This window comes from Lygodium microphyllum, chromosome 3 (genome assembly GCF_053477565.2).
Source record: "Lygodium microphyllum isolate KBCC chromosome 3, Lygodium_microphyllum_v1.1.10, whole genome shotgun sequence".
In the NCBI taxonomy this organism is placed as follows: domain Eukaryota; kingdom Viridiplantae; phylum Streptophyta; class Polypodiopsida; order Schizaeales; family Lygodiaceae; genus Lygodium; species Lygodium microphyllum.
Window position 1 is genome coordinate 81885394 of NC_141137.1, and position 27473 is coordinate 81912866.

The 27473-nt window shown below is 46.2% G+C and overlaps 1 protein-coding gene across 3 annotated transcripts in view; it reads left to right on the top strand.

Moving 5' to 3' along the window:
- Positions 1 to 26294, top strand: part of LOC148038559 (uncharacterized) — a 67016-nt gene extending 40722 nt beyond the window's left edge. For all 3 annotated transcript variants that reach the window (XM_087673510.1, XM_087673509.1, XM_087673511.1), the window contains 2 exons: positions 25551 to 25617; positions 25747 to 26294. In XM_087673510.1, the coding sequence (XP_087529636.1) occupies positions 25551 to 25617; positions 25747 to 26039 (360 nt within the window). In that variant the 3' untranslated portion in view covers positions 26040 to 26294. The remainder of the gene's footprint in view (positions 1 to 25550; positions 25618 to 25746) is intronic.
- Positions 26295 to 27473: the final 1179 nt, after the last annotated feature.

A 27473-nucleotide genomic window follows, 5' to 3' on the forward strand; every position in this document is an offset into this window, starting at 1 on the left:
TCAGAGGCTATGGCATCCACACTACTATTTCTTCTTGTTTGCTGCTTCTCTAGAAGCAAACTGACTAACTGAAGAAGGGTGATCGGCTGTGTGGCAATCCTCATGGTGAGGTTTAAGGCCGTATGAGAAGCCAAGTATGAAGGAGGTAATGAGTTTAATGTAGTAGATATCATCTGTGCATCTGAATAGTACTCACCATCAACATTCATAAGTTGCTCATGCAAGTCCTGAATTTTGTTCAAGTGATTGTGAATAGAATCACCCTCATCCATCTTCAATGTCTCTAGCTCTTTCTTTAAGAAAGAGATGCGAGTCTCATTATTACCTACAAACATCTGTTTCAAAGTTAGCCAAGCTTCTCGTGAAGAAGCTGTTGAACGAATATGGGGGATGATGGACCGCTGAACTGCCAATGCAATCAGCAACAAAGCTTGTGCATCCCTTGTATCCCATGCTTTTTGAGCGGCTGATCTTTGGGGAAGTGGTTGAAGTGGAGCAGGCTGAGGTGCTTGTTGTGCATGTCCTCTTGGAGGAGTAGCAGCTGGAGCCACAACTCCGGGCCTAACTTCTTCTCCATTAGCATAATCCCAAAGATTTTTTGCCACAAGCACATTCTTCATCATGAAGGACCAAAGTGAGTAGTTGTTTCCATCCAATCTGTCCTCCTTGGATACATAGGTAAAGACATTTCCTTTGTGATTTGCCATGATAATCAATTACCAAAGAAGCAAAAGAGCAATGTCCAAGCTGGACCAAACTGGAAATCTCAGAATTTCTAGAAATTACAGTAGATAACTTGCTGCAATTAGTACACTTAGGTGCTCTCTGTCAAAAGTGTTTGTAATGTACGCAGCCCAAGGTGCGTTCAGCATTCAATAAGACTGTATTAGCAAAATCCCCAAAATTTCTTGCCCCAAATGTGTCCAAAATAGTCTACCAGTGACTGAGAATGCAGTACATGTGCCAATGTCCTCAAAAAAATCAGAAGCCCCAAATTTTTTGATAATGTTGCTCATAAATTTACATCAACCGTGTCTTTGACATGTGTCCAGATTTTTGCGTCTGCCCAGACGGAAGCCTTGTTTCCAGAAATGAATCCAGAATAAAAATGTAAATTAAAAAAAAAAAAACATCTGAAATCAGTCAACTAGGTATAGGTGCAGACGGCACTCCAGGCTGGCATGGCACAGGGTGTGGCGGGCTCCAAAGCTGGAAGGCGATGCTTTTAGGCGAGTTGGCGTGTGTTTGCTCAGGCACAGACGGTAGAGTGCAGACTGGCGGGCGGTGTAGGCGCTCGTAAAGCGTAAGTGATAGGTTTGTTAGTCGGAGGTGGGGACGAGTGGTGCTTTAGACGGGATTAGCGGAAGTAGCACAGAAGGTGGGCGAAGGTGGCACAGGGGTGTAACTCTCAGGTGCAGGCGGCGTTTTAGGTAGGTGACGCAGGCAAAGTTGCTAGCGGGCGGCGGACAGGGCGGTGCTAGGCGTTGTAGCTAGACTGGTGGCGGGGGACTGGCGCTGGGTGAGGAGCTGCAAGAGATGGGTAGCATTGTTGCTGGCGAGCAGGGTAAGGGCAGGAGCTGGCTCTGAGACTAGGCACTGTTGTGGTGGACCTGGCGGGTGTAGGACGATAGGGGGTAGAGTTGGACTGAGCAAGAAGCTCTCAAAGGCTGAGCTGAACAGAGCCAATGCTTTGATACCGAATGTGAGATGGAGATAGGATCGAAGCTCAGCACATAATGTAGTAGACAGTGTGAGAGTGAAGCACGACACCCAATGCAATAGATTGAAAGAGTGTAGACAGAAAGTACCAAGGTACAACCCTTAAACCTTAGGGTTGTAGGGGGTGTTCACACCCAAACCCGACAAGTGTTGGTAAGTGTGTGACATAAGCACATACAAAATAAGACAATAAGTCTAGGGGAAAAAACCTCTTGTATTGAGAGTAAAAAGTGCCTCAGTGTCCTGTTGATCACTGACACTCCTATGTGAGCATAGGCGTAAGTGAGGCGTAAGTGAAAGACCCAATAGTGGGTTGTCTTGACACTTTGAATCTTCAACTTGAGAGAGAGAGAGAGAGAGAGAGAGAGAGAGAGAGAGAGAGAGAGAGATAAGTGTGTGCACATTAGTCAATGGAGATGGATGAACATGTGGTAGGAGTGTGATAGAAGCAAAAAGAAAAAACTAGAAGAAACGTCAATTTTTGGTGACTCATGCAGTTTGACGGATTGTCTGACGCAGCCTGATGGACTGATGCAGTCTGACAGACTGTTTGACGCAGCCTGATGGACTGTCCTGACACAGTCCTAACGTAGCTCTGACGAGTGTCTTGACGCAGCTCCAACAACCCAATCTCTGATATTAGTTTGTCAGCGGAGTGTGTGAGGATTGAGACACATGATGCTGTGGTTCGTGCAGAGAGAGAGAGAGAGAGAGAGAGAGAGAGAGAGAGAGAGAGAGAGAGCACAAGACTCGATGTGGGTACAATCTCAAAAGTACCACTTTAGGTTATATATGTGTGTGTGTGTGTGTGTGTGTGTGTGTGTGTGTGTGTGTGTGTAAGGGTGCGTACGCACCCGAACACCGTAAAAGGCACAGTGACCCGTTATTCCCAAACACACTTGAGGTCTTCTGGACTGACTAATGCTCCGGCTAACCTTCAATTGGCTGGTGCAAGATATATTCCACCCCTACTTGGACGAATTTGTTCTAGATAGTCTTTTTGAATGATATCCTTGCCTACTCCAAGGAAGAAAAAGATCACATGCCTCACTTATAGATCATTTTGGAGACCCTAAGGGCCAACAAACTTTACACCAAGAAAAGAAATTGTAAGATCACATGCCTCACTTGCAGATGGTTTTGGAGGAGCTAAGGACCAACAGACTTTACACCAAGAAAAGAAATTGTGTGGTCTTTAAGAAACATATCGATACATAGTTTCTCCAAAGAAGGGATTGCAGTTGACCCAGCAATGGTCAAAGATGTCCAAGAATGCCCACTGCCACATACACTCAAAAAGGTTAGGGGATTTCTAGGATTGAGAGGTTGGTACTGCATGTTTATTATGGGTTATGCCTGGAGGCTAGGGTTTCTCAAACCCTTACTTAACCCTGGTCTATTCAGCCTATCCAGCAGCCCACAGGCTCTCTCCATCAGCCGGCAACACAATTTTCTGTGGCTCATGTAGCACTCCAAAAGCAGTCATCTCTCTTTCTGCATGCCACACCCTTTGCTGGCTGCAGAACACTTTCTCAAGTTCGGTAGACAATTCTAGAGCTGGGCCTGTTGAGCCATCAAATTCAAGGCTTGCATAATGCCTTATTTTGCTCCTTGAAAAATATGGGTTATGCCAAGAGGTTATGGTTTCTCAAACCCTCGCTTAACCCTGGTCTATTCAGCCTATCCGGAAGCCCACATGGCTCTCTCCATCAGCCGGCAACATGGTTTTTGTGGCTCATGTGGCCCTCCAGCAGCAGTCGTCACTCTTTCTGCATTCCACGCCCTTTGTTGGCTGCAGGACACTTTCTCAAGTTTGGTAGTCAATTCTAGAGCTGGGCTTGTTGAGCCATCAAATTCAAGGCTTGCATAATGCCTTATTTTTCTCCTTGAAAAAAACCCCCAAAACTGAAACCGGTCTATGACTCACATAAAGCAGTAGTTCCTTCAATTAACACCTGGTCTTTTCACACACACACAGACAAACAGAGATCTCACTTCCTCGCTCAACACCAGATTGGCCCCAAAGACCGGTGCCTCTCTTGGTATTTCTTTATCAATTAAAAGATGGAAAGTTACAAAAATGAAATGTTCCAAAATACATAACCTGTGAACAGTTGGTTTTCATCTTATCTAAGTAAATCCCACTTGCATAAGTACAGTACAACATGACCGGATCAACATCCCTTTTAGGAAATCATTTTTTGTAACCATAACTCAATGATTCATGTGCAGATTTGCAGTTAGCAGATCTCTGAATTCACTGTTCTTACTGTCTAGCATGTCCAGAACAACATCCATTTTAGGAAAGCATTTTCTGTGACCAAAACTCAATGATTCATGTGCAGATTTGCAGTCTGTAGATCTCTGAATTCACTGTTCTTAATGTCTAGAGTTAGCATATCCAGAACAACATCCCTTTTAGCTTGGCATCATTCCAGCAGAGCGGAAAAACCCTTTGATGGAATCGGCCCATCATGCATAGCATTTCCTCTGAGAATAGAGAGAGAGTTAACCAGAGGGAGCAAGCTCTACCTCCGTACATGAGTTAGAGTCGAAGAAGTACTCTCCTCAAAACTTCATTCTCAGATTTGCCCCTTATGCCTATTACGTTTTTAAAAAAAATGCTCTCTCTCTCTCTCTTTCTCTCTCTCTCTCTCTCGCTCTTTCTCGGGAATTTGTGCCACATGACATACATGTAACAATTTTCCCGTTTAAACCTTCCGGTCTAAAATTCTCCATGATCGGTGCAAAACTTGACCTCGGCACAGACCAAAGAATTAATCCTCATGCAAAAACGAAGATAATGACGTGAACAGATTCTAGGGTCCAAAAATAGTAACTCCCTAAATTTTAGGGAGGGTGACCCTTGCATTTCTCAAGTTATCCTGACCAACTTTTATCATTGCAACCACATCAAAAAGTGTATTGTGGCTCAGTTACAGTGACTTTTATTCTGTGAGCATTCTTACAAGTGCATCTTCTGTCTTGGCTAGGCTCATTGTTGTGCAGCATCTCTAGTGGCTAAGCACACAGTCCCAAACCACTAGCATTCTATTCTTCAGTGCCCATTCAATATGGAACTGGTCCTAAGGCTCAGACAAACCATTAGTCCAATTTGTCCCAATGGTTGCCTCTTTTGGCCATGCAAATATCCCGGCTTAATCCAAGAGAACTTTGGGGGTAAAAAGCAACAACAACTAAAGCAAAGAAAAACAAAATATTTATATTAATAAATAAGGAAAGAAATTGCAAAAAGTATCACCACCTGGTGACAGAAACCCTTATTTATGTCAAAAAGGGTTTATTTGTGCAGATGATAAATTCCCCAAATCCCCTTTAGAAGGGCATGTTGTGGGCATCCCATTGTCTTATTCATTCACCTAGATCATTCTCCTAGTCACTCTTCCTCTTCTTTGGGTGGTGCTTCTCCCCTCCCTTTGGTGCCTAGTGGATGCTATCACAATTAGAGCTGCTGCTCCATTTGAAGCATTCTAGAGCTGTTGCCATGATTGCTGGCTGTTGCAAAGCTACTGCCTATTCCAATGACCTGCTGTCCACTTGCATTTTGCGTCTCCTCACCTTTTGGAGGTTGCGGGATTAAGTGGGTTTTTCTCTTCGCCAAGGTGCTGTCTTTGTGTTTACAGCTGGTGTCCACTCTGCAGCTGGTTGCCCACATATTTCTGCAGCCACTCATTCTCCAAGGGGTTTCCAACACCACCTGAGATCTGCAACTTTGCTGTTGCCCATCCTGCTGGCTGCCACCCAACATTAGAGGTTCTTGCCCAGCTCATTCGGAGATGCGACATATTTTCGTTTTGGATTTGCTCCCCCTTGCTCCATTGTAACCCACCTTGATTTGGTGTCTCCTTCGACATCTCCTTGAGGCCCATTGTATCATAATTTTACATAATTCATTCTCTCAGTTTCTGAGTTCATGTATTGCTAGTGTTTGTTGTACATTCTGTTTTCTCTGCTGCAAACCCCTACCGTTTCTTCACAAAGGCAGGACTGAGTTCTCTCGCTCACCATCAACCTGCCATCCTTGCATTTTGGAGTGGCAGACTGCTGCTGTACCAACCACCCAGTTACTGCCCATTCGGCCTCTGCCGCTGCAGAGCTAGGAGGTCTGGCCTGCAATTTCCAGTCTTGCTGCTATGAATCACCATGTGGTTTGCTGCTTCTGAACCTCAATTGGGGTCATCTAGCTGATATGCATCATCATCAGCTGCTGCCCTTGCTGAATTCACCAGGTAATGACTATGTTTTGCTCAAGCTGCCTACAATTTGCCGGAGGACGGTTGGCTGTCACCATCATCACCTTTATAGATTGATGGTGGAGTTTTCATTTTCAGCAAGCAAACCTTGCTTTTTGCTGGCCGGAGTCATCATTGACATCTTGCTAATTTGAAGGGCTGCATTGCACTCCCTTCATTGTTTCACACATCTATTTGGTGTCTTCTTTGACATCCCACTTGTTGGAGGATTGCATTTTGGTCCCTCTTCACTCCTTCCATAGGTGGTGCCATGTTTCATTATCCAGGGTAGTGCAGTCACCTTGAGCTACTTCGTCATCATTGACTTCTTAGCTCACCACTCAACTCAATTCTAGAGACACACAAATCTAAGGCTTTGTAGCATCATTTTTTTTCATTCATCAACCTTCCATTCTTCATGTTTTTGAGTTCATTCACTGAATCATTGCTAGAGTGTTGTCAATTGTTGTCTCCACTTATAACCCTGCCATATATTTACATGGTATAAGAGTAAAGATGCTTTTGAGCCAAAGATCCTCATTCCGAGTGGAGAACATATGTTATCGTCAGAGTGTTGTGGCGCAGAAGTGTGTGCTCGTATTGATCAAATGTGCTTAATACGGAGAGAAGTGTGAGAGTGCAGCGAATGCGGAAGCATATGGATAAGATTGAAAGACAATGACTAGAGAGGAGGGAGAGAGAAAAGAGACAAAAGAACATAGAAATCTGCAGTCAATAAATGCTGAAATGAAGAGGGCAGATGTACAAGGGCTGTCGGTGTATCTCCTCATTGAGCTGGATCTCTCTCACCAACGTGAAAAACAGAAGTGATGAGGGGCATGCGGAAGTGGTGCCATATATAGGCAAGAAAGAATGATAAAATATGGCAGGTTGGCTAGCCAAATCTGGCCGATTGCTGCTAGACTCGTCTGACCTGCCAATCTGGTCCAAATCTCGCTAAATCTGGCTGCCTGCAAAGCTGCAATAAATGTGATCTGCTTGTCCACTCACATATCACTAGGCCCACCACATCTGCCCAGAAATTGGTGCCTACGAAAAAGGATGCATAAATAAGTGACGGGAATTGTGTAAGTACCTCTTAAAAGAACTGACTGCACCAACTGGATCCTGAGAATGCTAGTCTGGGGGATGACTAATCTCTAACACCCCCTCTCAGATCTTGGACGTGGCATAAGGCTTAGAGATCTAGAGTGTTGTCGGAGAACAACTTGAGGAAGCGCCTTCGTAAATAAATCAGTGAGATTATCCTTTGTGTTGCAATAAGCCACATTAATAGTCTCATCCAAGATCTTCTCTTGAATGAAATGGTGTTGTATCTCAATGTGCTTCAACCTAGCATGAAACACATGGTTCTGTGCCAAAGCAATGTAACTCTCATTGTCGCAATGCAGGATTGTATGACCTGTCTGAAGACAGCTCAACAAGCTCTCCTAGTTTTTTTTGCAAATAAAATGTGGCTGATTATATTACTTTAGAATAAACCTTGAATACAAGGAAGTGCTCATGCTCAACAGACTAGCTGGAGCTGATGCAGAGTCACAGATATATTAGATGTACAAGCCTCTCAGGGCAGCCTAGGGGGGATGGGGGCAAGAAGCCATGGAGGGGGGGGGGGGGGGTGTATCACTATTTGGGGCTACCTGCCTGTATCACGAAAAACAGGTCCTGGCCGCCCCAAGTGCGCATGAAATGACAACAGAGCTCCTGATGAAACCTGGACTCGCCCTGCACTTGATACCATCGGCTGCGGAGGGAGTGGATGATGGAGGTCTAGAGCTCTGCTAAGATTGCATGCACTGAAAGTCTCTCTTCGCCAAAAGCCTCCTGACACCATGCCTTGTGGATATGCCATCCAGTAAGACTCCATATGATCTCCCATACCTCAGAGCAGTCTGCTTTGGGCTCCAGTATCTAGCGGATGGGTAGAGCCTCCAAACCGACCACTGCACATAACCCTTCCTCGATAATGAATATTGTGTTCTGCATCCTGGCCTCATACAGAAGGTGATGCCCCTGGCTGACTGCCTGCCAGCAGAAAGCTCTCGATGAGATACATCCAAGTCTGGGTGCTATACGGCGAAGGATGCAGTATGCTCCTCTCCACACGAGCTGTACCACCTCACACGACCAAAGGCATTGCTTTGGGGTTCCAGAGGTTGCTGGCAGCGCTTATAGCCTCCCTCTGTTTACATCTGGGCAAGCCAACTTTCCACCGCCAAGCCTCCATGTGCCACCAACCATAAGAAATACGATACCCTCCTCGGCCTCCAACTATCTCATACGTGGCGCCAGAAGGTCCGTCGGAAAGGCTCTGTGATGTTGTGCTCCGCCCAGTGCCTGCTACGTGACGACGCCCGATCCATGTCCTCTTGCATCAATACATGTCTGCTAATCCTGGCAGTGTACTCTAAGAACCTCGGCGGTTTCCTGGCGACCGCAGTGGCTGGTCATAGCCACTCTTTCGGATCCCACTCCAGCTCATCAAGGGGCCTGCTCTCCTAGATCCGGAGGTGCCACTCCCTGAGCTCCTCCTAGAAGACAAAAGGGTCCAACTGCCATGTCTTCCCCTGAAGGCCAATCACTTGGATCCTCCTCTATGAAAGAACAGCTATCCACCCATCCTGCTGCCCTATGTCAGGAGCGAGACGCCCCCTCTTGCACGGTTAAGAAGGTCCCAGGTGGAGCGCTGCCCACTCTGCCTGCTACTTGTACGGGGATACCTACCGGTGAAAACCTAGCGGCCCATACCTCCTCGAGCTCTATTGGCTCTCGCATCGAGGAAGCAAGCCACTCTTGAGGTATTGTTGCATCTATCTCCCTTCTCCTCAACTCCACTCCTCTTTGGCAGCTTGATATTCGCTGCAGCACCTCCTCGTCCACCATCCTATACACGTCCCACCATGTCCTGATGGTACGAGCCAAGACGGCCTCCTAATGAGCCCATTGGATGTGGGGGTGCTTGCCAATCTGTGCCCCTTCTCAATCTCTGACCTGGGGGTTCTAGAGCTGACGGTCCATCTCCTCCTGGCAGCCTGGGGGGGACTTTGGATTTGGGCCTTACGGAAGCCTTGCCACACACAGAGCAAGCTGCGTAGGAAGGGGGATCTGGGGGGGGTGATCTGAGATATCGTGAAGATCCATCTCAGGGATGGCCTCCACTCACCGCCAAGCCTCGGTCTACAATCATGAAGACCCTCTTGCAATAGGATCTTCCAGGTTAGCTCTCCTGGTGTGAGGTTGCAGACTACTAGCTTGCCCAAGAGGGCCATACTCTGATACTCTGGGTCTATGATCCAAAGCCCTCTCTCTGACCGATGCCGGATGATGGTCGCCCACGCCACCTTGGCCTTGGAATCGCTGGAATCATTTGACCTGGATCAAAGGAAGTTCTGTACTAGGTGGCGAAGCTGCACTACACAGGATGAGGAGAAGCACCAACACGAGGCAATGCATGAGTCCGTTGCTAGGAGGACCTGGTTAACCACTAGGGCTCGGCTTGCTAGTGAGAGGCGAGGAGTACTCCAGTAGGTTAGCTTCCTCTCTGAATAGAGTCAAGGATTGCAAGAAATTGCTGGGCAGGAGTGATGTCGAGTCCCACCTGGAACCCTAGGTAACGGACGGTTTGCCCTTTGCTCACCCATCTAAATTCGAGGTGGACGCTAGCCTCACTCTCTCCAGTATCAACTCATCATCCTCTATGTAGAGTTCTGTATCATTTGCATAATCTGAGTCTAACAACTCAGTCTTCTCTCTCACTAGAAGTCGGAGGCGGTGTAACCTGCTCACACGTGACTTGAGGAAGCGAGACATCGCCTCTGCAAAGAGTAGGAACAGGTACGGGGCTAGGAGGCAGCCCTGCCGGACTAATCTCTCCAATTGAAACTCCTCCCCTCGCCTACCACCTATGAGAATCCTGTTGGTAGCCAATCTCTAAAGTGCGGAGACCCTGTGGATCCATGTGTGCCAACCTCACCATGGTGCCCTCTATGAAAATCCTAGTCCACCTTGTCATAAGCTTTCTCTAAATCCAAGAGTAGTATGGCCAGTCCCTGTCCATTGTGCTGAGTCCACTCTGTGGCCTCAAAGAAGGTGAATACATTGTCTAGGATGCTCCTATCCAGGACAAAGCCTGTCTATGTGTCATGAATGATGTCGCCTACCAATCATCTTTGCTAGTGCCTTATAGGCCATTGACAATAAGGTGATCGGTCTCCACTAGGAAAGCTCCAACCGGTCTCCCCCTTTGGGGAGAAGACTGATGAGGCCTGTCGAAAGACTGCCTAGCATCTATCCAGAAGTGAAAATCTCCTGGAAGGCCATCAGTAGAGGGTCCTTCACCACCTCCTAGTAGGTAGTGAAGAAAGCCTTAGAGTGGCCATCCTCTCCCAAGCATTTCTTCCCGTATTGTGTATGGAAAGTGTATGGAAAGCCTCCTCTAGTTCCTTCTCTATGAAGGGGGCTAGGAGGGAGCGTCCCATCTCCTCTGTGACGAGGGACGGTACGTGATCTGAGACCTACTGTCCACATCGCTGTCCTCTAGCTGAGGCTGTCTCCTGCTGGAAAAGGCATATGTAGTAGTCGGTGGTAATCTCCATCACCTTGTCTGGGCTAGAACGAGTCCTCCCATACTGATCCCGAAGGCTACGTATCTGCTCTCCTGAGGTGCGAGGCTGGTGCACTTGAAAAAACTCCTTGCACATCGTGTCCCCCTTCCACGCCCAAAAGATTGTTGAGGTGCAGAAAGAGAACTCCAAGCACCTGTCCTCTAGGCTAGTGATGGCTGCTCGTGCGCACACCTCCTGTGCGTGGAGGGTGGGATCCCTTGGTGCCTCCTGTAATAATCTCTGTGTGGCTGCAAGGTCTTGCCGGAGTGCTCTGTCCTCCTCTGAGCCCTGTTGCCTAGCTTGTATGGCTGCCTCCTGGCAAATACTGCACGACTTGGTTAAGACTTGTGCAACCTCCTTTGCGATCCGGTCCCTCCTGTCCCACTCCTCTGGTTCAAATTGCTCAATTTGTCTCTTTACCTTCTCCCTCCTCTAGATCGAGTCAGGGATCCGATAGGATCGTGTGTCTAGGGTAGATGGTGGGGGATCAAGTGTCAGGAGAACCGGGCAATGATCGGACAACGTGGTGCCCTCCGCTAGCTGCGCAATCTGGCCTCCACAAGAGCATCCCCACTCTCCCACATAGAATTTGTCCAGCCGCTCCAGCAGGAACCCACTTAGTTGCGTGTATCTTCAAGAGAAGTCTGGCGACCTCTCCCTCCTATGGAAGGCAAGGTCTCTCCAGGTATCACGTGCTCCTACTGCCAGTAGAAAGACCTCCCATGCCTCCTGCTTCTCCCGAACCATGCCCTGGTAGTTTCTGCCTCTACCCTGCTGGTCCTCTAAAGCCTCTAGGTTGTTGAAGTCTCCTCCAACGATCCGAGAGTCCACCTCTGGGAGTCCTTTTGCGATCTCCACCCAGAACCTGCTATGTGTCCTAACCTCAGTAGGGGCATAGACATTGAGGACTCCAAGGCACGAGTCCCCAATATCCAATCGTATCCATAGAACCCTCCCTGTCACTATTGTCCTGTGGTCTCGCACATAGGTAGTGAAACTCGGGCCAATAGAGGTGCATACACCTCCACTCCTGCCGCGCACCGATGGCATGCTCCGAGTAAGTGTGTGAGCTGCCCGGGAGTACCTTCCCTACTAGTTGAGCCTAGGCGGGAGTGATCTTGTGCTCCTGTAGAAGTAAAATGTTGATCCATCCGGCAAGAGAGGTTGCAGCTCTCGCCGAATAATCAACTTCCTAGAACCATGTGCCCCATTATAGTGGAGGTTGTTTACATTCCAGGATGCAAGGTGTAAACACGTAGGGAGACATGTGACTGACCGAACAAACATCTATTCGGTGTGGAAGCTGTTGACAAAGAAGAGGAACTATGAGGCATGCGTATACGCTTTACTGCCGGCCTAGATGGTGAACTCCATTCCCCCATGGTAGCCCTCGGGCAGACCATGGGGGTGATGGATGCACCTGGTGGTACCGCCAGGGCATCTATCAACCAGGCTGAGAGGTGAGACTCTGTACATTGGTAGAAACGGGCCTCTTGTGCCAGGCGCCACTCGATCACATTCATCGATGCTCTCCATTGCGGAGGGGCTCGAAAGATAATACTCTGATGAGGGAACTCGGCCCCAGCCCATCAATTAATGTTTATCATGCAACCAAGCCATTGCTGGGAGAAAAGTGCGAGTCCACCTTCTCCCATCCACTTGGGAGATGTGGTTTGCCACGTGGTTCTTCATCTCCTCCTCTATCTGAGTTGTCGTCCAATCGCCTGTGTGAGAGGTCTAAAGGAAGAAGGCGTAGTTTGGTCCATCCAGTGGTGCTAGTAGATGGACCTTTCCGCTCCTAGACTTGCGTACCACAAAGATTTCCACCTCCAAGGGTAGTGGGAACACTCCCTGCTCCGCAACTCTCAAGTAAGGCTACGGCCCACTGTGAAAAAACTCCTGTGGTAGCAGCTGTGCCTATCTCGGGAAAGTGTGACAGGCGGCATGGATGGATGAACTAGTGACTATGTGAGGGGGGCTAGACTGCTGGTGGGTGGAGGATGTCGGCGTCTGGGGCTTCTCACCTCCTATGGGAGAAAAGGGGGGGGGGGGGGGGTTTCACCTGTGCTGGGTGGGGATCAGGTGGGGGGGGGGGGGGGGGGACTGGTCGGCGGGGGTGATGGTGATCCTCCCCCTTCCCACGGTCGCCCTCCTGCTCCGTGCTGCCTTGGCTATGTTTGAGGAGCTGTTTGCGGCCCCCTCTGTCGTCTCCCTCTCTGTCGTCTGTGTACTTGTGTGAAGCCATCCGCATCCACTTGTGGGCCTGTCGGCGAAGTCTCCCTAGCTCCGAAGCGCATGCACTTTGTTGCTTGGTGCCCAAAGTCATGGCAGCGCAGGCACTCCCCTGGCTGCCCAGTCACAATGACCTACTTCCTGAAGGAGTGTCCGCTTGCCTCAATCTCTAGGAACTGTGGAATATTCTTGTTCTCTTTCACTGCCACCCGTACCTTGGGGATTTCTGTGGCTGCCATTGCGTTTGCAAAAGAGGCAGGAAGGACAGTGTCGAAGAGCCGTCCAAAGTCTTCCACCAATGGCGATACTCTATTGCTAGTCCGGGGAAGAGAAGGGTAACCGGTTGTCTAAGGAACTTGTTGTGGAGTGTGAATGCCTCCACTGTGAAGCCACTGTACCAAGGGACCATGTAGATGACCTCCTTCATGGTAGCATAGGGTGAACTGGCTAGTAACTCACGAGGTGAGTCGTACCATGAAGGTCCTTTGGCCCATTAGAACCGCCTCCACAATTTGTGCTGTGTCGATGCGCTGCGTGGAGTGAAGTCAATTCCAAAGTTGGGCCCTAGATGGGGAGTGACCTACTACCTGACCAAAGATCGTTGTTTCTTTAAGCTCCAGCTCTGTGGCATCGACGACTAAGAGCTGTTCCTCAAAGAGGATGACGCGCAAGGTGTTCGACTGGGGGGCACTCGTAGAATGCACCGGCGTTTGACTAGAGGTTTCCATTGCGCGTCCTTGCTGAGAACCTACCAAACACATTGTTGCGCTGCTGGAGGGGGAGAGGAAGTTACTACAGAGGGAGGGAGCAATTGGAGTGAAGGAGGGGGGTGGGGGAATGCTTTTTTTGACGGTGGGGTGGTATTGGGCACCATTGTAAGCTAGCTCACATTGGCCACAGCACGGGTGTTGGGCCTATCGGACGGGGCTGGGGCTGTAGTACGAAAGAGGCAGAGGACTAGGGTGGAGGAGGTAGGGGGGTCAGGGTGGAGGCAGGGGCTCAGGCCCTCAGCTGGGGGAGACAGGGCGACTTTAGGAGGGGGAGATCTGGCGGGGTAGGGAGGAAAAACAGGTGGGTGTGGGATAGGCGGATACGGCGTTGGGGGTGTCGCGCCAGGGAACGGGCGGAGCAGCAGGCAAGGAGGAGGCGGAGGTAGAGGCAGCGTTGGGGGAGAGTCGTGCGAGGGACAAGGCGGGGAGGAAGGTAGAGCAGAAGGTGGGGGAGTAGGCGCAGTAGAAGGCGGGGGAAATTGGTACGATGGCAGGGGTGGAGCAAGAGCGCGTGCGTCGGCAGGAGCTGTCTAGTCAGTTTTTCGATCATAGACAGGTTGTACAAGAGCCCCCTCTCTAGAGGTCAAACTATGAAACTGATCTAGCAACAACAAGCTCTCCTAGTAACCTCTGAAGCCACACTGACTCACATGTGGTAGAAGACTCCGCTCTATACTATGCCTCTATGGAAGAAAGAGCAATTGTGGGTGGCTGTTTGCTACTACACGAGATAACTCTTTACCTAAGGTAAAGCAATATCTTGTTGTTGACCTCTGTTGGTCAACATCTTTGGCCCAATTCAAATATGTCTAGGTAGTAAGAACCAAAGCTGAATCTCTAGTACTTGTTGGATAATGAATACCAAGATTGGGGTCCCCCTTAGGAACCACAAAATTCACAAAGCAACCTTCCAATGTACCATCTTGGGTTCATTCATGAACCCGGCCAACAAACCTATAAGAAAGCACAAATCAGCTCGAGTGTTAAGAAGCCAAATCAAGGATTGAATCAATTGCCTGTAGCAGGAAGCATCTGCCACCAATGAATGTGCATGATTGTAGCCTTCAGTTTGGATCCATAGGAGTAGAAATGGCCTTACTATCCCTCCGTCTCAAATGTGGCAATAAGCTCTTGCACATGTCGCTGCTAGGATATGAAAATCCCCCTTGGAGTTTGGTAAATCTCATGCCCTAAAAGGTAATGGAGAAGGCCTATATTTGTCATCTCGAACACCTCGTGTAATACCTCCTTGGTTTGCTTGATCTTTTGGGCATGATCAACGTCAAGATAAGATCATTCACATAAAGCACAAACAACGCGCACCTTCCAGCTGAGGTGTGGACATACACTTGGAGATCGGAAGGGGAATGTCGGTACCCTAACTTTCCTTGGAGGAACAATTCTATCTTCTCGTTCCATGTACATGGAGCGTGTCTGAGGTAAAGGGCCTTCTTCAACTTGTACACTTGTCCATATGAAGAACAAAAGCCAAGGAGGTTACTCAACATAGATCTCCTCCTTCAAATCACCATTACGAAAAGCAGAGTTTATATCAAGTTGATAAACTAGCCATTTCCTATGGTTAGTTAAGGCAAGAAGGGCTCTAATGGTAGCCATCCGAGTTGTAGGTGCAAAGGTGTCATGAAAATCCACCCTTGGCAGCTGTGCGAAGCCCTTAGCAAACGAGTTGTGCCTTGTGCTTACCGAGATTGCCATCATTTTGATATTTGGTCTTAAAGATCCATTTAACACCAATCGCCTTACGATGAATGGGCCTAGGCACGACATCTTAAGTGCTATTCCGCTCAATAGCATCCAACTCTGGCTCTAGCCTTCTTTCAATGTTGTAATTGCAAAGCCTCCTTAACGGAGGTGGGCTCCCTATCTTGTGTGACATGGGTCATCAAACAGTAGTTAGTACAGACTAGCTCGGTGGAATGTGCTTGGTTCATTCGAGAGCATTAAGGGCCATCTTGTAGTTGCCACTTTTGAGGGATTCCCTCAATGGTTGAATCATGGAGTGTGCCTTGAGCCCAATGAGGAGGAGGTTGATACTCCCCTTGTTGCTCCCCTTTTGTTGAAGTCTTTGGAATATCCATCGGGGCCCACACAACGGGTGAAGCTATTAGTGAAGCAATCTTCTCCTCCACTAAGGGTGGAGCCTCAATAGGTAGAGGCTCCGAGGGCACTAGAGCAAGTGTCCAACTCACTTGGATCCTCAAGAATGGGATGCTCAGCACCCCTCTTTGTAGTCGAAAACTCCACGAACCAAACATCTTGACTTGTGTACACCTCTCAAGAATTGGGATAATAAAGCATGTATCCTTGGGATTGTGGGCTACATCCCACGAACACCTATTTCTTGAAAGTTGGCTCAAATTTATCCCTCTTCTTCTTAGGGATGTGAACATACGTATCACATCCAAACACCCTAAAATAAGAGACGTCTGTCAGTTTCTGTCCAAAGTAAGCCTCAAAAGGGGTCATGTCAACTAGTAGTGAGGTAGGGGATCGATGAAGGATGTGGATAGCGGTGGCCATTGCTTTGGCCCATAGTCACTGAGGTGTTTGTCGATGCTCCATCATAGTCCATGCCATCTCCATCACATTGCAATTCTATCACTCCAATATGTCATTCTCTTCAGGGGTATTCGTGTTGGCACAGTCTTGGTGAATGCTACGATTTGTACAAAAAGGAGTCAGCTCTTGGGAAGACAAACTCTCCTCCCTTGTCCGAGCGCAGGGTCGTGAGTTTTCTGTCAGATATGATCTCTTTGAAGATCAACCAATCCTTAAAATGTGAGAATGCTTGGGACTTCAAGGCCAAGAAATATGCCCATTTCATCTTTGCTAAAATCATCAATTAGCATAAAATACAAACTCCCCTTAGGGAACTCTGCTCTCATGGGTCCACATAAGTCCGTCGAAACAAGCTTTAAGGGCTCCTTAGCTTGTCGTGAAGCCTGGTTGGGAATAGCATCTCTGTGTTGCTTGCCACGAATGCAAGATACACATGGTAGGTGGCTCAACCCAATCTTTGGCAACTCATGTACTAGCTAACCACAAGTTGTCTTCTGAAGATACTCGTAGTTGAGGTGGCCAAACTAAGTATGCCAAAGCTTGGGTTGAGTCTTTGAAGAAAGAAGAGGAGAAGTAAAGGTAGAAGAAGACCTTATCTTGTAGACTTCATTTTTTTCATATCTTGCAGAAAAAACGTGTCAAGAAATTCCATCAAGAACTCGGAAGGAGTCTATATCAAACTCGACTGTCAAACCAAGAGCACATATGTTACTTATTGAAAGTAGATGATACCATAAACACTGCACATAGAGCACCTTTGATAATATGGGCACTACCTTGCCAATCCAGAATCGGCTACATATCAACCTTGCCTTTGATGCGGACCTAAGAACTTTCACCTTTAAGGATTTGCCCATGCATTGGATGCATATGGGCAATCCCATCTGAAGGAGGAGTCATATGGTGGGAAGTGCCATTGTCCACAATCCACTCACGAGGTTGTGGGGCCATCATTGTTTCATTAGTGGCTGTCAGAGGAATATCCTCTATCATCTCCAAATGGAGGAAGGCGGCTGATGAAGGAGCAGCCATCTCTGGAGTCCTTTGTAGTCTTCTCCTTCTTGTTATTCTTCTTGTCCTTCTCGGGGCAATCTTTCTTCCAATGACTTGTCTTGCCACATATGTGACAAGTAGACTCCTTGGCTTTGTCCTGCTCGTCCTTCTTTTTTTAATCATTGTTCTTTCCCTTCTATTGGGAATAGTGACTAGTCAAAGCCTTTGACTTGGGAGTGTTCTGACCTTTGGGTTGTTCCTCTTGGTCCAAGACCATAGGAACCGATTCCTCCCACTTAAGGGTCTTTGTCCACCCTGAAGCAATCAAGGTAGAGTAGAATGCACTGAATCGGGGCTGTAACTAAGAAAGACGAGATATCGCAATGTCCTCCAAAATAATCACGTTCCCCGTGTTTTGGACCTGCATTTGCAATTGCCGAAGCTTATTGACATGCTTCCGCATAGAAGAGGATTGGTTAGGACTCAAAGTTTGTATTTGAACCTCTAGAGACACGCCCTTCATCAGAGTCATCCGATTTTACATTTGATCTAGCTCCAATCATATGTCCCAAGCCACAGTCAACTGCTCAATATGAGCAACGATGGTTGGAGTGCAAAGAGAAAGAGGGAAGGACGGATGTGGGCATTCAATTTGTCCCAATGTGCCTGTACCTTCATTAACTTGGCTTTCTCATCTGCAAAAAGCTTGGAGGGCTGAGGCATCACGGGTTGTAGGACGGCGGTCTATTGGTCGAGCGCCTCCACCAACAGCAGGACTTGCAAAAAACAGTAACTTTGCTCCTTCTTTGTGCTGTACTTGTTCACCTCAGTTTCCAAAGGTTGAAAACAAAAACTTTTGTAATGTGAAGAATCCTCCCGATCAGGTGTACCCATGATCAACCAGCCCTTCTACATTGCTCTAATACCATGTTAGAGTGCAGCGAATGCGGAAGCATATGGACAAGACTGAAAGACAATGAACATAAGAGAAGAGGAGAGAGAAAAGAGGCAAAAGAATGTAGAAATCTGTAGTCAATAAATGCTGAAATGAAGAGGGCAGATGTACAAGGGCTGTTGGTGTATCTCCTTGGGCTGGATCTTTCTCACCAACCTGAAGAACAGAAGTGATGAGGGGCAGGCTGAACTGGTACCATTTATACCCAAGAAAGAATGGTAAAATATAGGTCAGCCAGCCAAATTTGGCCAATTGCTGTCAGATTTGGCCGACGTGCCAAATCTGGTCCAAATCTCACTAAATCTGGCCACCTGCAAAGCTGCAAGAAATGCAATCTGCCTGTCTGCCCACGTGGCACTAGACTGCCCACCAAATCTGCCTAGAAACTGGCGCTTGCTGAAAAGGATGCCCAAATAAGCGATACAAATGCATAAGTCCCTCCGAGAGAACTGATTGCACCAACTGTATCCTAAGAATGCTAGTCTAGGAGATGACTAATCTCTAACAAGAAGAGAGAGAGAGAGAGACAATAGAAACACTGAGAATGTAGAAAATTGAATGCTGAATAAATAGGGTAGAAGGCTGAATACAAGAGGTTGTGTGTGTATGACAGCCAGAGACCTCAAAACTGCGTACACATCAAGTGATGAATTGTAGTGAATGTTCAGGCTTAAACATTCCAAGAAAAGGGGAGGAGAATGATACAATTGGTCAGTTAGGCTGGTTTGATTGGACAGACTTGGTCAACCTGCTATGTAGTAGGGAGGCAGGTTGATTGCCTGACTGGCTCTGCCTTGCATATGATGATTGGCCTTGCTGGGTGTTTGGCCTCGCCCAATGTGCTATTGCCTTGCTTGTTGCTTGCGAATATGCTGTTCATTTCCTAGGCTGCATGGGCCTTGCTGCCCGCTGCCCATCCTCATGGTGCTTCCCGTGCTGGTGTCCACCTTGCTCATAGTGCCTACTTAGCCCATTCGTTCATCCAAGAGGTGCATGCTTTGAGACCCCCCCTCAGATCTTGGATGTGGGATAAGGCTAAGGGATTTGAAATATTGTTAGAGAATAGCCTGAGGAAGAGCTTTGGTGAACAGGTTTGCCAAGTTGTCTTGCATCTTGTAGTACTCCACCTCTAAGGTACGATTGAAAAGCTTCTTTTGGATGTAGTGGTACCAGATCTCAATGTGCTATGTCCTTGTGTGAAACACTGGTCTTGTGCAAGAGCTATGTGACTTTCATTATCACGGAATAGAGTGGTAGCATGGGTTTGAGGCTCTCCCAACGTCCGTTGAAGCCACACAGTCTCACAGGTGGTAGAATATGCTGCTTGGTACTTAGCCTCTGTAGATGGTATGGAAACTATCAGTTGCTTCTTGCTACTTCGTGAAACAACACTTGCATCGAGTATAAAGTAGAAACTTGTTGGCGATTGGTGAAGATTAACATCACTAATCCAATGTGCATTTGTCCATCCTTGCAACACTAGATTGGTGTCTCTTGAACTTATAGGATAGAAGATGCCAAGGTCGGGACTTCCCCTAGAAAAGTGGAGAACCCACAAGATAGCTTGCCAATGAGTTTTCTTGGGCTCACTCATAAACCTGCAAAGCAAACCAATTGGAAAGCAGAGATAAGATAAATCTGAGTGTTAAGGAGCTAAATCAAGAATCCAATCAGTTGTTGATAGTGGGAAGTATCACTAGCTAACGAATCTACACAAGTTGAAGCTTTCCAATTTGGATCTATAGGAGTGGAGGTGGGATGACATGTGGTCATCTCAAAGGTGGTCAAAAGCTCCTACTTAAAAAACAGGGTGAAAATGACTCTCCCCCCTCTTAGGACCCTTTTTTGGGTTTGAGAGGGGATGTTGAGCCACCATATTCTGGCATGCATCAACATTAATTGTCATGAATTAATGCCAGTTTTACTTCTTAAAAATAGCCCCAAAAGCTTTATATATTTTAAAAGGTTTTATTTGTGCACAGTAGGACAAATGGTAAAAAATCCCCTATAAAAGAACATGTTGTGGGAATCCTTTTACCCTCATTTGGAGTTGCTCATTGATGTATATCATCAACAGCTTCTGTCCTTGCTGATTTCACCAATTAAGGTCCATAGGCTACATAGTTATATTAGCCACCTACACAGGCTTTTTCAGGCCACCATTTTGTTCAGCCCTTTTTCTTTGGCTTCTATTGCATACTTATTTGCCTAATTTACCTTCATTGTACATACACTTGGATTCATCTAGCATTAGCCAAGCACAATAAATATCTCAATATTAAACATTGGAATGTAAGTTTTGGTTTCTCTTTTGGTACTCACATGTGAGGTTTTGTATTTCAGCTAAGGACTAACATTGCTGGTTTAGGTCCTTGCCTTGGTATGCATGCCTCGCATCCTTGATAAACATGGAGATGCATATAGTGTCTTCACTTTCTAGATTGGGTCTTGAGCATTATTCCACTTATCACAGTATTTGGATTTCCTCATTGATCTTGAGGTGTCTTCCTCATTCAATATCAGTTGCTACTTCACTGGGATCTTCCATGTTCATGTCATGGTGGATTGTTGCCTTGGTGGTTGTGCCTTCACATTCTTGACAAGCATTTGGAGCTATTTCCAATGGTCGAGTTTCACACATGTGTGCAACATTTAGTCAACCTAGAAGCTCAGTCATGAGATTTGAATACGGACATGTTTTGACTACCTTGGTAGCTGATTCTCCTTCTAGCTCTACCATCCAAGGGGTGTTGGGTCTTTCTTCTTCACCAAGCTAATCTACGATTCATCTTCATCAGGTTCTTGACAGCTTGAGTCGACATCAGCTCCTCCTTTGCCTTCGACATTGACATCCAAGACCCAAAAAGTTTAATTTATAAAAAAGGCATTTATTATATTCAATAGGACAAATGCCCAAAAAGTCTGTATATAGGAACATGTGGGCATACATTCACTCTCTCTGATCATTATCTTTCATTCCACCACTCCTCTTTGGGTGTTCTCTGCCCTCTGACACTTCTACATTGGAGGCCCCACCTTGCTGCCCAGTTTGTCGCCAGCCCACTGGCTCTTGTTGCCTTGCCTTGGAGGACATCACCAATGCTTGAAAATCATTGCACCTTGTCTACTCAATCACCCTGCTGTGGCCATCAGTGCAGCCTGTATTTTTGTGACTGCAACTCGTGTTTTGCTTTTCTGGAGGACAACTAATTATCTTGCTCATCATCTGCTATCGATGGGAAGCTGGCCATGCAAGTTATACCGCTTGGAGGGCTGCATTTCCTCCATCTTCCTCATCATCTGCTATCATGGAGCTGGCTTTTAGGAAGCTGACTGTGCAAGTTACTGCTTGGAGGGCTGCATTTCCTCTATGGCTGCTGCGCATGTGATTTCCTTTTTCTGCTTGGAGTCTACTCCGACAACTTGCTTTGGAGGACTGTGAGCCACCCCTCCCTTGCTGCCCTTCATCACTTGGGATAGTGCAGTCACCTTGAGCCACTCCAACATGATCGACTCCTTGGCTCTCCCCAATCCTAATCCTAGAGACACTAAGGCTTGAGGTCGTTGTATCATCATTGTGTCTTGTTCATTAGTACCTTATTCAGTGTTTGTGTTTTTGAGTTCATCCATTGCTAGTGTTTGTCATATACACTCTCGTCTCCATTGCAAAACCTAAGATTCCCTTACATAGACATCCGTTAAATCTGACTCATAAAACTTGGTTGTAGATCCCTCTTTGAAGTGCTCTGATGTGCAAACTTGATGAGAGTAGCATCGCTGGCTATCTATGTCCAAGTCCAAGCTGAAATCTCCATGGAAATAAGAGTATCTAAGATACAGAAAATCTGTCCTCCCAGACATAAGACTCCAGACTCAAGCCAAGATGAGCTCTTGAAAATGTGTCAACCATTTGAACACAACACATGGTGGCGAGTTTGTGAATGTGCTGAAAACATAGTTGTCAAGGGTTTTAGAAATGGGAGGTCTGAAGTGGGTTTCAAATGTATCATATATGAGTTTCCTGAAACATAAACAGGTTTTGTTTGAGATGAAAATTAGGGAGATTTTATATACATATGTACTTCAAGTCCCATGGGCCATAACAAAACACATGCTGAACATGATTCAGCATTCTATACAAAATCTAAGTGAACAGTCAACACTGTCCAACACTCCTGAAGTTGAAAATGCAGCACTAGTTGGCCCTTGACTGTGAAAACACAGCACCAGCAGGTCTAGAGCACAAAAATGCAGATAGGAACAATAGATACAGGCTCAAAAAGCCTGTGACAAGCTGTATATGCACCCGAGTCACCAGAAAAGGGGCGCCCAGATCAGGAATAGCAAGGAGGAGCTGTTGCCAAGGCTGTAATCTCTGTTGACAGCTGAGAGGAGGGGTAAAACTGCAAACGCAGGCTGTCACAGCTTGGAGATAGGTTGGAAACGGTGTCATGCAACTGTCTTGAGAGGAGTTATGGTGATGAACCTTCACCTTGATGCCTGGCTGGCACCTGAGCTTTGATACCATGTCAAAATGGTAGTGGTAGAAGGTATGAAGACATTAACTCAGAAGCTTAAGGATCTCCGTAGATGGCAGAAGCAATGAACAACATACAAGATGGCAGCCCCTAGCAAGTGCCAGATGCACAAGTGAGGGTTTTGTTGAGAGAGATGGACAGACCCAGAATGTGGTGTTTGGGCCAAAAGGCAAGAAAGAAGAAACCACCAGGGTGTATGTACAGAAATCCCTAAGTGTTGACTAAATGTCTGGGTGGACAGAGTGTTTGGCCACGATTTCCAAGAATGACCAAACCAACCACAAATGGACAATAAATGTTAGAGCTGCAGGATGCCCCCATTAGTTCAGTGATAGGGCTCGCAACCAGGAGATGATGTACAATATCATACTAAAGTAGCTCCTTAGAGGCTAGTTCTAGCCTTGAAGGCTTGAGTCATTAAAGATAAATCTCAAAGAAAATCCAGCAAGCACCGCAAATTTAAGTAAATTAGGCTTATTGATGACTTTTCCAGAATTGTGTTTTGCCATGCTTATGGTCAACTTTTGTCCTTTGTTATGCAGATCAAGGACACTCTATTGCCCACCCACTTTCTCTCTCTTTTCGTCTTCCCATATATTTTAGGACATGCAATAATTGAACAAGTTCCTATCCAAGACCTTGTTATAGTTGCAAGATTGGTCATAGTGATTGAGACTAAGCTAATAAGTGAAAGGGTTCAAGAAAAGAAGATTACAAAATTGGCAAGGGTTGAAGATGTCTAGAGCTATTGACATGCCAGGAATCCCTTTTTTGAGGATGAGGGACTCCTTTCAAGTACGTGGCCATGGTGCTTAAACCTGAGCTTGTAGAGCACAAGTCAAATTTGGTGTTGAGGAAAAGGCTTGGGAAGTGCCTTCTTCTAAAACAAGCCAAAACTACTATGATGAGAAGAAAAGCAACAAGACGAGGCATTATCTGTACAGTTAAGTGAACTGTGATATAGTTGTGAAAGTCGTTGGAAGGCAAAACATAGAGACACTATGCAGAAGCAAGATCTTGGTTACAGGCTCTTCAGAAGAAATTGACTCACGGGGATAACAAGAGTCATCCATTCCTTTTGACGTGGGCAAGATGGTCTGCATGACGGAAAGGACTGAAGATTTGGACAGGCAACTAGCTTACTAGAATTTACGCCCTCTCAAGATCATTGACAAGCCAAGTGGCGCTGGGTCTTAATACAATATCATGTACCCTATCTAGTTGTACCCCTATAGAAGTGTTCAATAGAGTAGACAGTGCTTATCTTTGGTTTTCCATGGAACGGGTGGAGATACTAGAGGAGATTCTCTGTGGCTTCAGCACTTTTATGCTATTGAATCTCTCAAAGATATATCCAACTTTTTGTCTGTGACTCTTAGATACAATGTCATGCACCTGATCCAGTTATAATCCTGGAGTTAAAAGTGTTGGTAGATGATGCTCAACAAGGGAGACATGGCAAATAACATTTTAGTAGTATTTTCCATTTACAAGGATTCATGGAGGCCATGCAGGTGGATTGATCATTGCAGTCTCAGTGCAGCAAAATAGCCAGAACAGCTAGTTTGTGCAGTAATGATGTGCTAGGTGGAATGTTGTAGCATGTGGCAGGCAGCAGCATGGAGGTTGGGAGCCTCCAGGCAATGGACAGCAAAGCAATATAATTGCTGATGTGGTGTCTGTGGGACGAAGGCACCCTCCAGTTTCAGGCACAATGCACATACCAAGAGGGACTAGATCAGACTTGCTGGCTGGACCAGGTTGGCTAAATTTTTGTTAGGGGCTGCAAAGACCATGCTCCTCTCTCTTTTAAGCCTGTTGCAAATACTGGCCTTGTCCCCCTGGCTATCTCGTGACGGACCTGGCAGAACCCAGCTGTGTACCTGCTCTCTATTCTTGGATGCAAAGGTGTGCCCAGCTTCCAGGCGTTTATTGATTTCAGGGTTCAGTTTTCAGCATTTGTTCATATTCTTTAGTTTGGTTCCTATTTATTTTTTAAAGTAGTTTGGGTGCTACAGATCAGTGGCTTCTCTCCAGGAGATCCTTTTGTAAAGGAAATGTTTCTAGATCTTTAAGGCTGCAAGTCTACCAGCACTGAAATTGCTGCAACCAGGGTATTAGGTGGTCATTAGGCCCAAAGGAATCATTTTATGAATAGCTTGAAGGCCACTTCCAAACCTGTTGGTGCAATAATTTACATCAATGAGAGGGCAGGATTGTCCAACCTCGTCTCAATTCTCCCGGTAATTTCTAGTACATATGGCAGAAATTGGTGCTTAGTTCAAGTTTGTACTTCGTGCTATCACTAGCGGTTAGGTGAAAACAGTCTGATAGATGTATTGATGACAATGGTGCATGGATTTCTAAAACTGTTTTGACTGTTTTTGTCAAAGGTATTCCTTCTTGCTTTGAAATTGCAACATTTATATAGATTTCATTCGTAATCACTTATCTTTGTTTTAATTTCATTTTGTGGGATAAAACAGAACTAAGAAGATTCAGGACATCATTGAAATAATTGGGGTATGTATAGTTCGAAACACTGCAACAAAGAGTGTAGATGATGAGTAAAAGTGCCTGGGTGACAAAATTATGGATTTATGAGATAGGTTTAATAAAGCGATTTTCAGAAAATATTCTGGTACTCTTCAGGAAAGCTGAGGATGTTCATAACGAAATGTGCTCCATGAATAGGAGTGACTGATGAGTCTAAGAGGTCCTTATGCATGTATCCTTATGGTGGTGCCACCGTTGTCAGTCATTTCTTTATTAGGAAGACATGCCTTTAGTTTTTCGTTTACCCCCACCAGCTGTAGAGATAGCATGAGTTTTTGGAGAACTGTATTCTCGATTCTTGGATTCTTGATTTATTAGTTCCTGTGCAGGTTGTGGCTAATGCTCGTGCAAACGCAACACACAATCATGGCCTGAACGGAGATCGCCTTTTTGTTGGTAGGCAATGGTTCCTTTGATAATAGTGAGCATATAAACTCAGCGAAGTAAGGAGTGTTTGAGCGAAGCCTGTGTGGTCTGATCTTTACTTCTTTTCGATGGATCGATTGGTCGATGGCTTTTCTGCAGCCGAAGCCTTCGTTGGCAAAGGAAAGTACTTGAGGCGAGTATCCATTCATGGAAAAGGGAAATCTGGGACGATGCATCATCCAAGCTGCAGGCTCACTGTCATCGTCAAGGAGCTGAGCGACAAACAAGAGGCGGAGCTTGCGCGCTACAGAACCATGCACTTCAGAGAGCGGGCCAAGTTCAAGAGCAGATTAGTTCCTCACAAACTGATTGAAAGCACCCGGGAGTGGCACAGGACCCCTAAAGACCCTTCCACTACTGCCTTGCAACAAGCCTCTTCCCAAAGTGTCTGATTGAGAGAGAGTTGGCAAACACATCCGAAGCGCGTCTATTTTAGACATTGGGGCCTGCGACCTCCCTTCACGAACCCCCGTTTTTCATCTGCAGAAGTCGAGAAGAATTACAAACAGAATGAAAACAGAGGAAAAGCTCATCTCCGGGTGTCTAGTGTGTCGAATATATAAAAAACATTGGGGAGTGCATTGGAAGCTTTCAAAGCTATCTTTGTTCCGCCACTTGGAAACTGCAATAATCACTGTGAAGTCTGTCATCTCTCTCTCTCTCTCTCTCTCTCTCTCTGTGGATGGCCACATGCGCACGTTTCTGTGCGCACGCAAATCGGTGCCATCCGCGTTCACACGTAGCACTTTCTGTATCGCTGCAAGTTAGGGTCGTGTAAGGTTCTAATTTCACTTGTAAGTTTTGTTTCACAAATATATAGTTCACAGAGAGAGAGACAGAGAGGGGATACTGCTTTTACGAAAAAAAAAAGAGAGGGGACACTGAGACTAGGTTTGGATGTGTACCAGGATAGGGTGGTGTGGGTACAGAAAAGTTACGCACCCTTAGGAACAAAGGATGCTTTAGGAGGAGCTTTGTAAGCCCAATTGGCTGGCCACAGTCATGGTTAGTTTAAGAAGGCTACTTAAGCTTCCTCGTGTACTGGTTCTACTTGCTAGAGTTAACAAAATGGTCTTTTGTTTTGCCTTTGAAAAAGAAAAGATAAAAAAGGAAAAAGTAAAATTGTTTCAATGAAATTGAGCTCCTAACACTTTTTATAGCAAGGGATTGGTAACTCATGCATGTTACGTCTAGGATATAATAGCTGTATTGATTATATATTAATTGTGGCAGGGAAATTATATTCTTGAAGGAAGTGGCTTGCAACTTAGTTTTTGGAACAAATTGTAGATTGGTTTGTTGGATTATACTAGAGATAATGGTGCCAAGATCATTTAAGCTAGAAGAGAGCTTACCTTGTAGAATCAAAATTTTGTTGATAATATTGAAGGCCTCGTCTATTAGGACCCCTATTGATTCTAGTCCATGGAGACCCCTAAATAGGCATTGACTTTACTATGGATGACAACTTTTAGAAGTTGTTAGAGAAAAGATTGAAACTTCTAAAAGTTTATAGGTAAGGCTAAAACTTTTATAAATTCTAGAGGTTGGAACTTCCAAAGATCTAGTAGTTTCAACATAGGAGTATGAACTTCCTAGAGCTTTCTTATTTGTGATATTGTCCCTTCTAAAGATGAGTAGTATAAGGAGTAGTGTTGCCCCTTGGTATGGTTTGGGTATGATGTTGACGGAACTTGCATAGTCAGGTTGGTTCTTTGAAGCTTGAGGTTGGTTGCAATGGTTTGCCCTTTGGTAGTTCAAAAGGATGTTGATGAAATTGGTGCTTTGGCTAGAGCTATTTGAACACTCGAAGCTCGTTTCATGTT